The following is a 15363-nucleotide window of genomic DNA, read 5'->3' as shown; positions in this document are numbered from 1 at the left end:
AATGCAAATTATTTCAGGACCATGAGATTTAAATGTAATTTTGTTCTTTTAACACCAATCTTTAGCCTTTCCTTGTAATGTCTTTTATAAATGGTAGTTCTCATTACAAAAAACCTTCATGCAGCTGTGAGCAAAAATAACAGTAGCTGAAAGAAAAATAACAAAGGAAGAAAGCAAAAAAGAAAAGAAGAAAAGAGAAGCATGAAAGCATGTTTCAGATGAGTAGGTAGTCTTATTCATTGTTGCTAGAAACCAATCCTTTCTGCTGTAAATAAGTCAAAATAATAATACAATGAACAGAGTAAATTAACAAACTTAACTGTATATCTGTGGATATACAGCCTAAGTATTCATATCCAGTTGATAAGGATACATAAATAAATGAGATACATGTGTGGTCTAATTTTTTGCCCTCTAGGATTGTCAAATAAAGGCAAATTTAATCAGTCACAAATAGAAAGCAGTCTCAGAGAGCAAGGATAAGGAACAGTCTGTTTGGGACAGGAATGGAAAGGTGTGCTGAGAAGGGTGAATCTGTTAATGATTGAAGTACTTTATATCCTTCACAATTGCTTTCTGTTAAGGATTGAATATTTGCCCAAAATTCAATGTGATGGTATTTGGAGTAAAGCATTTAGGAGGTAATTAGTTCATGAGGGTGTAGTCCTCATGAATGTGATTTTAGTGCCCTTATAAGAAGAGACAGGAGACCTGTCTCTCCCTGTCTGCTCTCTGCCATGTGAGGATAAAAGGTGAAGATGGTCATCTGCAAACCACAAAGTGGGTCCTCACTAGGAACCAGTTCTGCTGGCACCTTGATCTTGGACTTCCCATCATCCAGAACTATGAGAAATAAATGTTTGTTGTTTAAGCCACCCATTCTATGGTATATTTGTTATAGCAGCCTGGACTGACTAAAATAGATTCCTACCTATATTTCCTACCTCATCTCCCTCTTCTGCCCTATGGAAACCCTCCATTCCAGCCCACCTGCCCTTTCATTATTATACAAATTGGCTTGATTTCCCAAAGTTGTCCTGGAACTATCAACCTCCTCATTATCAGATCCCTGATCCCAAGGTCTGGAATCTCTGGAGCTAAGCCTCCTAATACTGGCCTCTATTTGTTCATTCCCTAAAACCTCCAAGGACCACGGATCTTAGGGTCAGGGGACATGGATCTGAAAGCATATCTTATTATGATGAGCATATGACAGACATTCTAATTCAGGGCTAACACTTCTTATAAGCAAAATGAGAGAAATAGACTACATAATTACAAAAGCTCTTCCACCCTACTTCATGACTCTAATTCTCACCCTAATTTTTTCAGCAACTCCAGTACCACTAGGAATGGTTATAACATTTTCTTTTTCTACAAAAAAGGACCAGGCAGAGGTAAGAGGCAAGCCTCCTACTAGTGGTGGTCTGCTGTGAGCCCCCATAGAGTTTTGTTGTTTATATTGTAACAGGACCATTGCCATATACTTGAGAGGTGATTTCTTACAATATTTTTTCCACTCCTGTTGGAGGTTTGACAACCAGCAAGACAAGCTGATACATATGTGATTCCATTTTCACCGCACATGGGTTCCCATTTTGTCTCTGAACATTTGCATCTTGAGTTGCAATCTGAAAAGAGAGCTCGTTCATGATAAGAGACAGGTTTGGTTCTGAAAAGAAATATAACAATATAAAACATTACCTCTTAGCAGGTAGCACCCAAATATTTTCAAAAAATCAATGTTCTTGAGTGATATAAATGATGCTACCAACAAAATTTGCCTTTTAGAAACACAGTTGTCATCAGAAATGGCAGCTTCTGGTCACGAAATGTGAGTTTACTAATAAACAGCTTTCTCTTGAAAGTTATCTTTAGAGGTTTACAAATTCACATGATGTCCAGTTCTTAGCTTATAGCTTTCAGTCTACAGCCTCTAGGATCTTCTAATATACTTCTGTGCAAAGGTGTATAAAAATAGCTAACAAGGTAGAAAAGTAAACTTTTAGAGCAATTTATGACACCACTTCAATGCATCACAGGTGGGGTGTGTGTGTGTGTGTGTGTGTTTGCAAATTTCATTCAGAATTGTTGTCTAAGTATGAGTGGAATGGATGTTACTAATGGTCCAGTAAAAGGAAAAATAGCCAATCAGTTATCAGTTAATTCTCTTTCAGTGTTTGCAGGAGTTACATGTTCTCTTGCATGTGTGTAACCAACAAGTGCATTCCCAGTTCATTCAACCTTTCTCCTGTGTATCTTCCCAGTGTCTAGTGCTCTTTCATATCTTACAGCATCCTTTCTTACTCAAATTCACAAGTAAGTTCAATGACTTACCCATTTATTTGTTCATAAAATTTTACTGGAAGCCTACTAAGTGCTAGCTCTGGGAGAACAGGAGATAGTTACAAACATTAATGAGACAAAATTTGCCCCCCCCCCCAAAATTGGCTTTTTTGAGTTATTTCACAAAATTGTGATTGCATTCTTTTCTCCATTTTTTTTTTGTTCTCTGCCATTCGCTTTTATATTTACCCTTCATCTCTCCCAGTATTCTCTCTCCCTCACTTTTTTTTCCTGTCACCTGAATGGCCTAATCCTTCTGCTTTTATCCTTTTTTTTTTTTTACTATTCATATTCCTCTACTCTTCTCAAAAGGAACTTTTGCAATGGTATGTCATTTCTATCTGCACCATATGTGCCATTCATTGGCCCTCCATACTTCATTTTTTTCTGCTCCTTATTTTCAAATTTATTTATTTATTTGCTTATTCCTCATATCTTTCCTCCCATTTTTTATAAAGATAGCTGAGGAGCTTAAACAAACAAAAAATACACTGAACTGTACAATCAAGAGAGGCAGGAACTATTTTTGTATACAAAATACAAAATATGTCCAGAACCAGGAATAATTCCTGTCACACAGCAAGCTAAGAAACAAAATTTCCAGTGTTAGTCAATTAAAAAATGGTACTTTATTTTGGAGAAATAAATTAATCACTTGAGCCTCTGCCTCTGAGAAGTATTGTCATTAATGATGGCAACTATAATTTCTTAATCAATGTAATACTTCATCTAGTAGAACTGGTATGATGAATTTTGTCACCTCAAAAGTACAAACCAAAGACCTCTGAGATGTCTCCAAATAGTGTGAAAGGGTACTGAACTAGGCCTTCTGAGATGTGCTATAGGAATGTTTAATCCTATTCTCTTCCATAAAATTTTAATTGTTAACTGAGACTGTTTGTATTATCTGAAAGTATAAAACTGCCTTTTAAAGTCTAGAATCATTTAACTCTGGAAACTGTAGGGCTGAGATTACAGAAGGTTGGAGCTGGAGGGAACATTGGAGTAATCTATGCCAACCTCTTATTTGGCAAATCAAGGAAGTCAGCCCCTAAGTGGGTGGGTAACATGCTCAAATTCACACTGCTTGCTAGTGACAAACCTGGAAACTGAACCCTGCCAGGTCTCTTGATTGTAAATTCTTATGTCCACGTCAGAGTTGTCCTTGTTATTGCAGAAGAGAGATTTCTTCCATTATCATATGTAAGACTTCTCTTCAGTTTTCCTATTGAATATTCAGGTCAAGACAGAGTTTGGAATAAAGCGACATGGAAAAACCCATGGGAAACATTTTATATTTTATAAAGAAAAAACTTTATAGTATTGAAAGTTTAATTTATCATCAGGGGCAGGAATCAATGGGATACATCTTTTCTGAAGGATGTGCTGACAGTAGATTTGTAATTTAGAATTTTAATTATAAGAAGAGTTTTAACAAATATGCCAGAATGTTTATGCCCAAATGAGATTTCCTTTCAAAATAATTATGCTGAAAGATGAGAGCTTTTCCTTAAAGGTTAAATCTTTGCCCTTGTTAAGAATATTCTCAAAAATATACAAAGAAATTCAAAAGAAGAGTCTTAGAATATTTTAAACAACAGTAGCATTACTGCAATACAATTATAGTCTTTCAAGGTGATTCCTTTGAAAGAGGCTAGTACTCATTCAATGAAAATGTTACCTTTTATTTGTTTAAAATATTTAATCTTTGATTATGTAGGAATACTTTTAATGGGAATCTCAAAGTTTGCTTTTGTTGTCTGCTTTGTGTTTACTTTTGGCTTAGAAATTATGATGTAGAAAGAATGTTCTACTTTGAGTCATGCCTGTGTTCAAACCCCAGATCCATGCAGTTGCCTTTAAACAAGGATAACAAAACTAAACTCGTAAGGGAGTTTTGAGGATATAATGAGATCATGAAAGTTAAGGTGTTTTGGAAATCACAAACTATAAAGTCCTCTACAAGTGTCCCTCTACCGTGAGGATTTCTGGGACAGTTAAAGATGGCACTGGGCTTCTGCTCTCTCCAGAATCTTCTTCCATTTCATTGTTACAACTAACATTCTTAATCCATATCACTGACTTTCACTAAGGCAGCACTACACTAGCTGAGTCTAACAGTGTGGCTGTGATAACTCCCAGAAGCCGTAATTTATGAACTTTGCATTCACCAATCTTCCTGAACATTGTAGATGGCCAAAACTATAACAGGCGCTCATTTAGCAGCAGATGAAACCAGGTTAATAAAGGTGATGGAAGTTGGAACACAGAGACAAGACAGATAAGCAGGGAAGCAAGAGTAGGAAGAGAGATGGACAGCAGGCTGTAAGCAAGAAGCCACAGAATAGGCAGGAAACAGAATATAGTGTCAGGAGTGTTTGCCTTTGAGCCACAGGCAGAGTTTCAGGTGGCCAGGCAGATACAGTTGGGAAGGCCTTCCTGGCACATGATGGAGGCTTGATAATTTTTTTAGAAAACAAATAATGCATATATAGGTGAAATGATGAAGAAGGTTACCTCTGGAAACTCATGTGAAGTGGTAGAGTGATGGGAAAGACTCTCAATGGGCAAGGGCAATATAGTTCCTACAAGATCCAACCTTGTACTGAGAGAGACTGGAAACCAAGCAATGTAATCACCCACCCCATACAAGATGACAGACCTGAAGGCATCACTAAATATTCTCCAGACCAATTGCAAGACACTCAGCTAAAGAGAACTTTTATGGGGAACACTGGGTTGAAGGACAGGCGTTGTTTCCTGAAACTTAACATGATTCAAGCACAACAGCAACTATGGAGGATTGCAAAGAGGTAACTCCAGTTCCTCAGATGTTCAAAGGAGGAAAAAAACAATTGTTTCCATGAATGGCACATTTAGCTTGTGTCAGGCAAGTAGCATTCACTTTCATGTATGTTAGCTTGCTTAAACCTTACAAAAGTTTAAAAGGTAGTTATTACTTCTGTTTTTAAGATGGGAAAATTGAAGTTGGATTAGTTTAAACCACATGTACATCATTTCATTAAGAATAGACAGAGGCATTATTCAAGGTTTGTATTTCTGCTATCATGTTGTTTTTCTAAATTAATCAGGTTGGTTCTCTAGTGTAAAATATGGGTTTAGCAATTTTTATATTTCTCTACAATCAAAGGAGATGACAAATTTTGGTGACAATAACAGATTCTAAGTATTGTCAGTTATTCCACAATAAAATACTAAGTCGCTTACCATAGTTATGATGTTTAAAAATCAAATTCCTTTTTTGCAACTCCACTAATAATTGATTTAATTAAACAAACCAATATCCTCAAACTATTTAATGAGGGAACATACCCTTGGTAGGAGACAGTTAGTCCTGCCACATCAGAATTTTCACAGCCCAGTGCAAACAGGGAAAGAAATAGGAGGTAACCAAAGACAGATGATCCCAAGTAGAGTTTTGCAGCTCCACACACACTGATTCTGAATTTTTTCATAACTATCCCCCCAGAGAATATTCCAAGGGCCACTGCTGGAATGTTGATGAGCCCTGAGAAACAAGAAAAATATATCATTTTGTGAATCTCTAAAAAAGATTTGAGTGTACTAACACAAACTTTCTAAAGACTATTTTGTCACTTTAAATTACAGAAATAGTCACTATCATCTACTGACATATACAAAGAGTGTATGATGAGTATCTAGGTTATAGATTAATGGTGGTACAACTGCACAGTCTCAGGTTCTGTCTAGCATAGAGTATTAAATTAATAAATACCAAATGAATCAATAAATGTTTCTGGTCTTTCTGGTCCAATTCCAGCATTAACAAGTACAATTAGGTAGCAATTAGGTGCCCATTAATGTTCTTTAATGTTGTGTATAAAAAATAATAGGCACATAGAATATAGAAAACTTATTTTTTAGTCTTGGTTTCTATTTTCTGCCTCCCGCCCTGGCAAAATTTGTTTTTGTTGATCCAGCTTGCTAGCTTTGAGTGTGGTATCCTTCCTAATAACAAAAATCACCACCTATATTTACTTGCCTATAATGTACCAGCCACTGAGCTAAGCATTTGATATGTTAATATTATCACATTGAATTTTCACCACAACCTTAAGAGTAGGCATATTATTAGCCTCACTTCAGAGAGCTATTTGTTCATAGCCACAGTTAGTAAGTGGGCAAACCAGATTTGAATGCAAAGAGACTGATGTCAAGTCCTGTGCTTTCAATCACTGCTATGTTGCCTCTCCTTCAGGGGTTTGGGAAATAGTATCCTTGATAAATAGATGTACATTATCTTTTTGGATAGATGTGCAACCTCACTAGTAATCTAATAACTGTGAGCTGTAAACAACACTAGGAAGAGGTTCAATTTAGTAGTTAAGAGCTTAGACTCTGGAGACCCAGCTGCCTGGGTTTAGATCTCAGTTCCACCACTGAGTAGCTGTGCAACTGTGGGTAATTCTCTGAATGTCTCTAAACCTGTCTCCTCATCTATAATACGGAGCTAATAATAGCAATGTTCAGGTAACTAAATTCCATTATTTGTGAAGAGTTATCAGCACAATGTTTAGCACAAAAATATCATGCAATTAATTTCTATCCATTCGATTTACAGAGATGAAAATATTGGAGGTGGGGTGGGGAATGGAACCCTTGTATTGCAAAAGACTTGGGAAAAGAGGCACTTTGGTGCCATTTGTTGGATTGTAAATTGTAACTCTAAAGAAGAACAATCTGGCACTCAACAATAAATAAATTCTCTGCTAATTAGAATTTACTTCTCATATTGTCTACCTATCAATCATTGATGTCCATGTTGTCTTGAGGTTTTGAGATAATACATCTCTTTCAAATAATAAAAGGGCTAAAGTTTACATGTACTCTAGTCAACAGATAAGGTTCAAAGACAAAATCAGCATTTGCTGTAGTAAAAAATAATCTCAAGTAGCCATGTCTGACTTACAACCCAATGTGAAATTGTAAAATAAAAATGAAAACACTGACATCTAGTGATAATGACGTGCAAATTTTCTTCTTTCTTTCCCTTTTTTTTGTTCTTTTTAAGTTTATATATTTAGTTTCTTAACAAAGCATCACAGAACCCCAAATATCAACATACAATGGTCTTTGGCTTGCTATTACATTATTTAAAAAATATATATTGTGGGAGATCAGTCAGAGTGGCAGAATAAATTATAGGAATAGAAAGAAGCAGACCCTCTTGGAAGGCTGTGGGTGGTTTGCATAACTTCAGATAGTTTGGCTGAAGGCAGCCAGATTCTCTTTTCAGGAGCCAGAGAACTTCAGGCACAGATACAAAGGAATATAGGGGAGTTTATCTAAATAGCTTATTTATTCATGTGGTCCTAAAATCAACCTTTGATCATTCACAGGCAGGATGGCCATCTCCGGGGTGGGGGCAACCAGGTTAATTACCCACAGGTGTGTTGACTCAAAGCCTTTGTCAATTAAATCTGTACTAAACAAATGCAAGCGTTGCCAGTCTGGAGGGGCAGCAAACTCTCTTGGGCCCCTAGTGCCGGCAGCCCCCTGGCCCGCTGTTTCACTGATTATCGGTGTCTGAGTATGTGTCTCAGCCGTTGTGCAGCTGGGGACTGCAGGACAGACCCCCGCAAAATATTTCTAACATGTACAGATGATAACAAAGGGACATTTTGTTTCATCTGTTTTTATTTGACCATAGGTTGTATACGTTAACATTAAAATTATCATATTAGAAATCAGCCCACCTTAAAGGGGGCATGATCATGAAGTCAGTGAAATGGAAAAGAGAAGAAATGCCAACTTTTGCTTTTCCAGCTGAACTGAGGTTGCTGGGTATGGCAAGCAGCAGAGATGAAAATCTGGAACCTTGAACAGCCGAAAGTCAACTTAGAGGCACCTGATTACTATTTCAAAAACAAGGAATAGATTATAGAAAATATATCAACAAACCCAGTTATTTAGGACCCAAGTTAATTAATGTTAATATTTTCTCCTAAGTTTTCTGATTTTTTAAAATGTGGAAGTAGATAAAATTAGTTCTCCCTTTGTTTCAGGTTTCATCTTCTTTCTCCTGAAGTAAGTGCTGCTATGAATTTGATATATATCCTTGAAGTGCCTACTTTTACACACGCACATACATGCACTGAATATATAAAACATAGTACCTGACTATGAATGCCTTCCACAAAGCCAAAGCTGACACATACAGCAGGGTCCTACGTTTTCTCTCTCAATTCCATCCCCAAAATTGGTTTATGAATAAAGTATCTTCTCAAAACCAAACTCCGAACTGAAACCTTCAGAGCATGTTTCTAGCATTTTATTTTATTTTGTAAAGTACCAATTGAACCTGGATGTAAGGCTACACAAGGTGTAGCCTTGTCTGTAGCTATGTGCCGTGTTGGATTCCATTGACCTCCCAGACCCCCAGCAGCCTAGAATAGCCTGAGAACTGAAATGGGATAATCCTAGCGACATCTGCACCCTCAGCGTAAATTGTTAAAAATCAGGAATATCCTTTCCTGATTTACCTCTTTTTGGTGGCTAGTGTTTTCTTGAAACTTCCAGAACATTTCATGTATTATCTTGACTCCAGATCCTTCCGCACAAGATATTTGCTTTGACTGATAAAAACCTCTACCCTCTTTCTCACACTTTCATCTTTTAATACTTTCTTATCCTTTTCTCTTGATTTAGGTATCATCATCTTCTGCTTGAGAATTCTTCCTGGTTCCAAGATTAGGTTTGTTCTCCCAGAGTACTCTGAGCTTCCCCTAAGTAGAGTTCCTTCTCACAGGTTCCACCAGCCATATGGGGCTTCCAGGGGACATATTTGGCACCAGGGCTCAAAACTTGGTCATCAGAACCCCATTTTCTCGCTCATCAGGAGTTCCCTGTGCAGCGGCCCATAGGCAGCAGACTTGATGCTTTAACAGTTACCTGCTAGCTTTTTCAGTTTATGTATCGCACCCTCCAACCAAACCCTCAAAGGAAGAATGGTGAATTGAATTGAATCCCATGTTCTTTCAATGGTTTCCAATAAAATGTGCTAATTGAATAAACCTTAGTGTATGTATAGCACTTCTCCTGCGTATCTTACTCTCCTATTTCAAGATAACTAAATTATAACACAACTCCAAAAAAGATTAGTACATTTCAAATATAATGTTGGCTTGATTCTCCCTTTCAAATTTCACAGGGTGTATTAAGTTGTCCATAGTGGATCAAGCTGATAAAAAATTTCCTTCACATCATATAAGATGTGTTTCTTCCCTCCCCAGGCTTCTCTTTCATTTTAGGTATTTTTAAATCATTTAGTGAGATAGAAATTAAACTTTGATTTATTCTCCACCCACATCATAAAATGTGTTGATCTAAAAATTTTTACCATCTACCATCAAGGAAGTATTCCAAATGGAAATATTAATTTACACTAGCGTCTAAAATTTGTTTCAATTTATTTTCTGTGTTTTCTTTTGAATTCAACATGCATATTTACCCAGCTATCAGAAAACCTTAGATACATTTAAGAGCTAATTTATTATTATATTGTTCTTATATTTTATTATATAATTATTGTTTTAGCACACTCATCAGGTTAAAGATCTTATTCCTTGATACTGATGTAAAAAGGAGTTATGAAGGATGTGTAAAATATTTGAGATGGTCAGCACAATTACAATAGACTGCAAGCTAGAAACTTTGATTTCCAAACCGATGCCTTGGGTTCAAATAGTTATGAGTTATAATAATAATAATTGTACTTGGAGATGTTTTAGAACTTGTCTCCTAGTAAAGTTCATGTTATATCCTGGACCTTCACACAAAAAAATAATAATGTTTTTTATAAGCAATTTTCCTTCAAATTATTCTCTTAATTTTTTCCTACTTGTCTGTGTAACACCTCCAAAAATTGAGAATGATAATCATTGTCATAAATGATAGTTGATATATCTTGTCTACTAGAGATCTTGTCTACAAAAAGCATTCTGAGAAATTATGCAAAAATGACTAAATTATTACAGTCTCTGTATTGAGAAGGAAAAGATAAGATCATTTGTATGTAACTTAATATTTATAGGAGAAGCTTAAATTGAAATAAAGCCACACACCTACAACCATCTCGTCTTCAACAAAGCTGACAAAAACAAGAAATGGAAAAAGGACTCCCTATTCAATAAATGGTACTGTGATAACTGGCTAGTCATATGCAAAAGAATGAAACTGGACCCCTTCTTATCATCATATACAAAAATTAACTCAACATGGATTAAAGACTTATGGGTAAGAATTTAAACTATAAAAATCCTGAAGAAAGCCTAGTAAAAACCCTTCTCAGTATCACACTCGGCAAAGAATTTATGTCTTTGTCCTCAAAAGCAACTGCAACAAAGCCAAAAATTGATAAATTAATTAAACTAAAGAGCTTCTGCACAGCAAGAGACACCATCAAGGAAGTAAACAGAAATTCTACAGAATGGGAGAAAACATTCATGAACTATGCATTTGATGAAGATCTAATATCCAGACACTATAAGGAACTTAAACGAAACAACAAGAAAATAACATATAACCCCATTAAAAAGTAGACAACGGACATGTACAGACACTTCACAAAAGAAAACACGTGGCAGGGTGCAGTGGCTCACGCCTGTAATCCCAGCACTTTGGGAGGCCGAGGCGGGCGGATCACAAGGTCAGGAGATTGAGACCATCCTGGCTAACACAGTGAAACCCTGTCTCTACTAAAAATACAAAAAAATTAGCCAGGCGTGGTGGTGGGCCCCTGTAGTCCCAGCTACTCGGGAAGCTGAAGCAGGAGAATGGCGTGAACCCGCGAGGCGGAGCTTGCAGTGAGCCGAGATGGCGCCGCTGCACTCCAGCCTGGGTGACAGAGCGAGACTCTGGCTCAGAAACAAAGCAAAACAAAACAAAGCAAAAAACGTGTAAGCAGCCAACAAAGATATGAAGAAATGCTCTTCATAAGTAATCATCACAGAAATGCAAATAAAAACCACAATAAGAAACCATCTCACACCAGTCAAAATGGCTTTTGTTAAAAAGTCAAAAAATAACAGATGTTGGTGAGGCTGCGGAGAAAAGGGGATGCTTGTAGGTTGTTGGTGGGAATGTAAATCAGTCCAGCTATTTTGGAGAACAGTTTGGATATTTCTGAAAGAACTAAGAGTTGAACTACCATTTGACCTAGCAATCCCATCAGTAGGTATAAACCCAAAAGAAAATAAAGTATTCTATCAAACGGACACATGCACCCATATGTTCATCACAGCTCTATTCACAATAGCAAAAACGTGGAATCAGTCACCCATCAACAGTGGATTGAATAAAGAAGTGGTACGTATACACCACAGAACACTATGCAGTCATAGAAAGAATGAAATCATGCCCTTTGCAGCAACACAGATGGAGCTAGAGGCCATTATCCTAAGTGAACTAACTCAGAAACAGAAAACCAAATACTACATGTTCTCACATATCAGTGGGAGCTAAATATTGGATACACATGGACATAAAGTTGGGAACAACAGACAATGGGAACTACTGGAGAGGGAAAGGAAGGAGAAGAGAAAGATTGAAAAATTACCCATTGGGTACTATGCTCACTACCTGGGTGACAGGTTCAGTCATACCCTAAACCTCGGCATTATGCAATATACCTTTGTAACAAACCTGCACTGTACACATACTCCCTATTCCAAAATAAAAATTGAAAAATATAAATAAATAAAAGACAAAAGAAAAAATGAAAATCTAGCTGCCTATCCAAATTTCTTTCATTAAAAATCTTTTTAAAATTCCACAAACTTTAAAAAGCAAAATCATTTCACAATATGCTTCCTAGCTCTTGAATTTAAATTTTATTGTCATTTATTTTCCTTTAATATTTTTCCACAAAGTTAAAGTAATTAACTTGAGAAAAAATGCTATATCTAAACTTTAGAAAGAATGTGGCTAACATTTAAAAACATGTACAGCAAGACTAAGTTGTCGTTGTAACAGTTGGCCCTTGAACATGTCGGGAAATTTCTGTTTATTTACCCCTCTATGGTATGTCAAATGCCTTCTCTCAAAGAAGTAAAGGAAATGTGCTTCTTTGTATCTATCTCATATTTTATTGCAGGAAGATCATTATCCCATAGCCCAAGTTAAAAAAAAAATAAAAAAAGAGAGAGGTTGAATAGAAGAAGAAAAGAAAGAGAGAAATAATATTTATTGAATGACAGATATACACATTTACTATGCATTTTATCTGTATACTTTCATCTTTATTTCAACCTAGTGATATATTTATTTTCACCATTGTACAAATAATCAAAGTAAGGGTGAGAGGATATTGAATAATTGGCCCACTTACGCTTAGTCGGCTGCACCCCATACTTACTAATGTGAAACCAATATGATCTCAGGAACAATCTTAGCTATAACGATATGAAATTGTTAGATACTATTACTTATCTCTCACAAAAGTATTTGAATTATCTGTAGACATGACATGTCAGAAACTTTGAAGAATAGAGTTTTAGGTAAATGCAGATTAAACCACCATGAACTACCACAACCATACCCCATAAGAATGGTTACAGTGAAAAGAATTGACAATTCCAAGTGTTGATAAGCATGTGGGGCAACTGGAATGTTCTTATGTTTCTAATAGGAGTATAAATTTGCACAACTTCCTTGTGTTTTGGCAATATCTACTCTATTTAAACACATATTCTCCCTCTGACTTAGCAACTGCACTTAGCAGTATAATATATATCATATTATATTATCTATTATAGTATTATAAATAACTATTAGTTAAAAGCAGAAAACAACACAAATGTCCATTGCACTCCAGGGTATAACCATGAAAAATGAGCATAGTGGCCCACCAATGTACATGTGGAATGTTGTTTTCTGCTTTTAACTATTATAAATAATTTTATAATAGCATTATTATTATATATTATAGTATACATAATATACTATATATAATACCAGATGTTACTATATTATTATAGTATTACTATATATCATATATTATACTATATTATCTGTACTATATGTAATATACTATAAATTTTAATATAGCATATAATACTATCTTATAGTGTAATATGCTATAATATATTATAAATAATATAATATATATTATATTAATACATATTAAAATACATAATATTTTTATTTGTATTTTTTCTTTCTTTAACTATAATTATTTAAAATACTATTATAAATAATTATAATTATATGATTTATAATATTATAAATAATAATTATAAAAATTATTAATATAAAAAGTATTTTATATATTATATACAATAGTTATATATCATGTTGTATATATTATTATTTTATATAATTATAATATATAATATATAATTAATACATATATACATATTAATATATGTTAGATATTTTAAATATATATTTTATAATGTAATTATTTATAATACGATCATAAATTTATAATATTACCTATAAATATACATATAAATACATAATGATTTATAATGCTATTATAAATAATTGTATGTATAATTATTTTCATAGTATATGAAATATATTATTTATAATATATATTATTATATTATCTATTATAGTATTATAAATAACTATTAGTTGAAAGCAGAAAACAACACAAATGTCCATGAACTATAAAATGAATAAACTGTGGTTTATTTATGTAATAAGATATGACATAGCATGAAAAAGAATGTACCACTGCTATGCACAATATAAAATAATCTCATAGATTTCACTTCAGTTGAAAAAAGCTAGACACAAAAGAGTATATAATATACTATTTAATTTATATGAAGTTCAAAAACAGGCAAGGCTCTTCTATGATAATATAGTTTAGTATAGTTATTAGCTTTGGGGAAAAGTATCGACTGATAGGAGATTTAAGCTTTCTGGGGAACTAAAATATTCTGTATGTTCTGGATGCTGGATGTGACACACACACACACACACACACACACACATATATATATATATATATATATACACACACACATATTATATATATCAAAATGTATCCATCTGAACTGTTTAAGGTCTGTAGACTTAACTGTTGATAAGTTATATCTCAATGTAGACATAAAAATGAAATAAAGTCTCTCTTAAACTTTAAATCCTCATCTATTCATGTTAAAATCAATATAAAGCATTGATTAGCATGCATGGGGTGTTGGAGAAAAAAGCCACAAAATATTTCTTTAGGTCAGCCAATAAGTAATAAAATTAATTTAAACCAATTGATGTTAAAAGTAAAAATGTTCAGTGATGTAACCTTAACATCAAGAATTTTGGAGAAAAATCTTTTAAAACTAACAGTCAATTATATTAGCATGTGCTATATGCCCATTACCCAAGATTATCATAGAAAAATTATATCTCCTAAAATACATTTGGCTGTTTTTTTCTCCTTCCAGGTCTCTTTCAGAGGTAGAAATATAGAGTGATTTTTACAATACTAGAGAAAATTATTTTATACCACTGGAGTCTCCTATCATAAAGGAATATGTCCCAAGAAACAAATATGTTATGCCTTGAAACAGTAACATTAAATGACATGTTCATGGATTAAAGAAACGAATGTAGATTTTTTAAATATCTAGTTGCTTCCACAGTGGTGGTCATGTATTTGTAGGTTCTGGTTTCTCTTCTTTCATTTCTTCATACTTTTCTATCTTATTATTGACTGTGTTGCTAGAAACACAACCCTTTGAACTAACTCAGTTGCCAGGAGTCAGAAAAGTTTTTTGACCGCGAAAATACAAGTTTTGTTTTGGAATGAACGTCTTTTAACCTATCTCATTGTGCATTTTATATAATCCTAGAAACTGTTCATGTAAAATGGCCACTGTTTTGAGGTTTCGGCTGCACTTAAAAGACAAATATCCAGTATTATTAACAAACTCCTCATAAAATGCATGTTTCGTCTCTGATATCACTTCAAGAACTGCTTGCTCTCTGGGTTACTTACCCACAGATGTGAATAATTCTTGCTACAAC

At 34.5% G+C, this 15363-nt stretch overlaps 1 protein-coding gene across 3 annotated transcripts in view; it reads right to left on the bottom strand.

Annotated features, from left to right (window-relative positions):
- The window catches only part of SLCO1C1 (solute carrier organic anion transporter family member 1C1), a 57414-nt gene that overhangs the window by 14399 nt on the left and 27652 nt on the right, over positions 1 to 15363 (bottom strand). For all 3 annotated transcript variants that reach the window (XM_004052843.4, XM_055358076.2, XM_055358075.2), the window contains 2 exons: positions 5680 to 5875; positions 1507 to 1672 (listed from right to left, as the gene is read on the bottom strand). In XM_004052843.4, the coding sequence (XP_004052891.2) occupies positions 1507 to 1672; positions 5680 to 5875 (362 nt within the window). The remainder of the gene's footprint in view (positions 1 to 1506; positions 1673 to 5679; positions 5876 to 15363) is intronic.

The sequence above is a fragment of the Gorilla gorilla genome, chromosome 10 (assembly GCF_029281585.2).
Source record: "Gorilla gorilla gorilla isolate KB3781 chromosome 10, NHGRI_mGorGor1-v2.1_pri, whole genome shotgun sequence".
NCBI lineage: Eukaryota > Metazoa > Chordata > Mammalia > Primates > Hominidae > Gorilla > Gorilla gorilla.
This window is presented reverse-complemented; position numbering and strand designations above follow the sequence as displayed.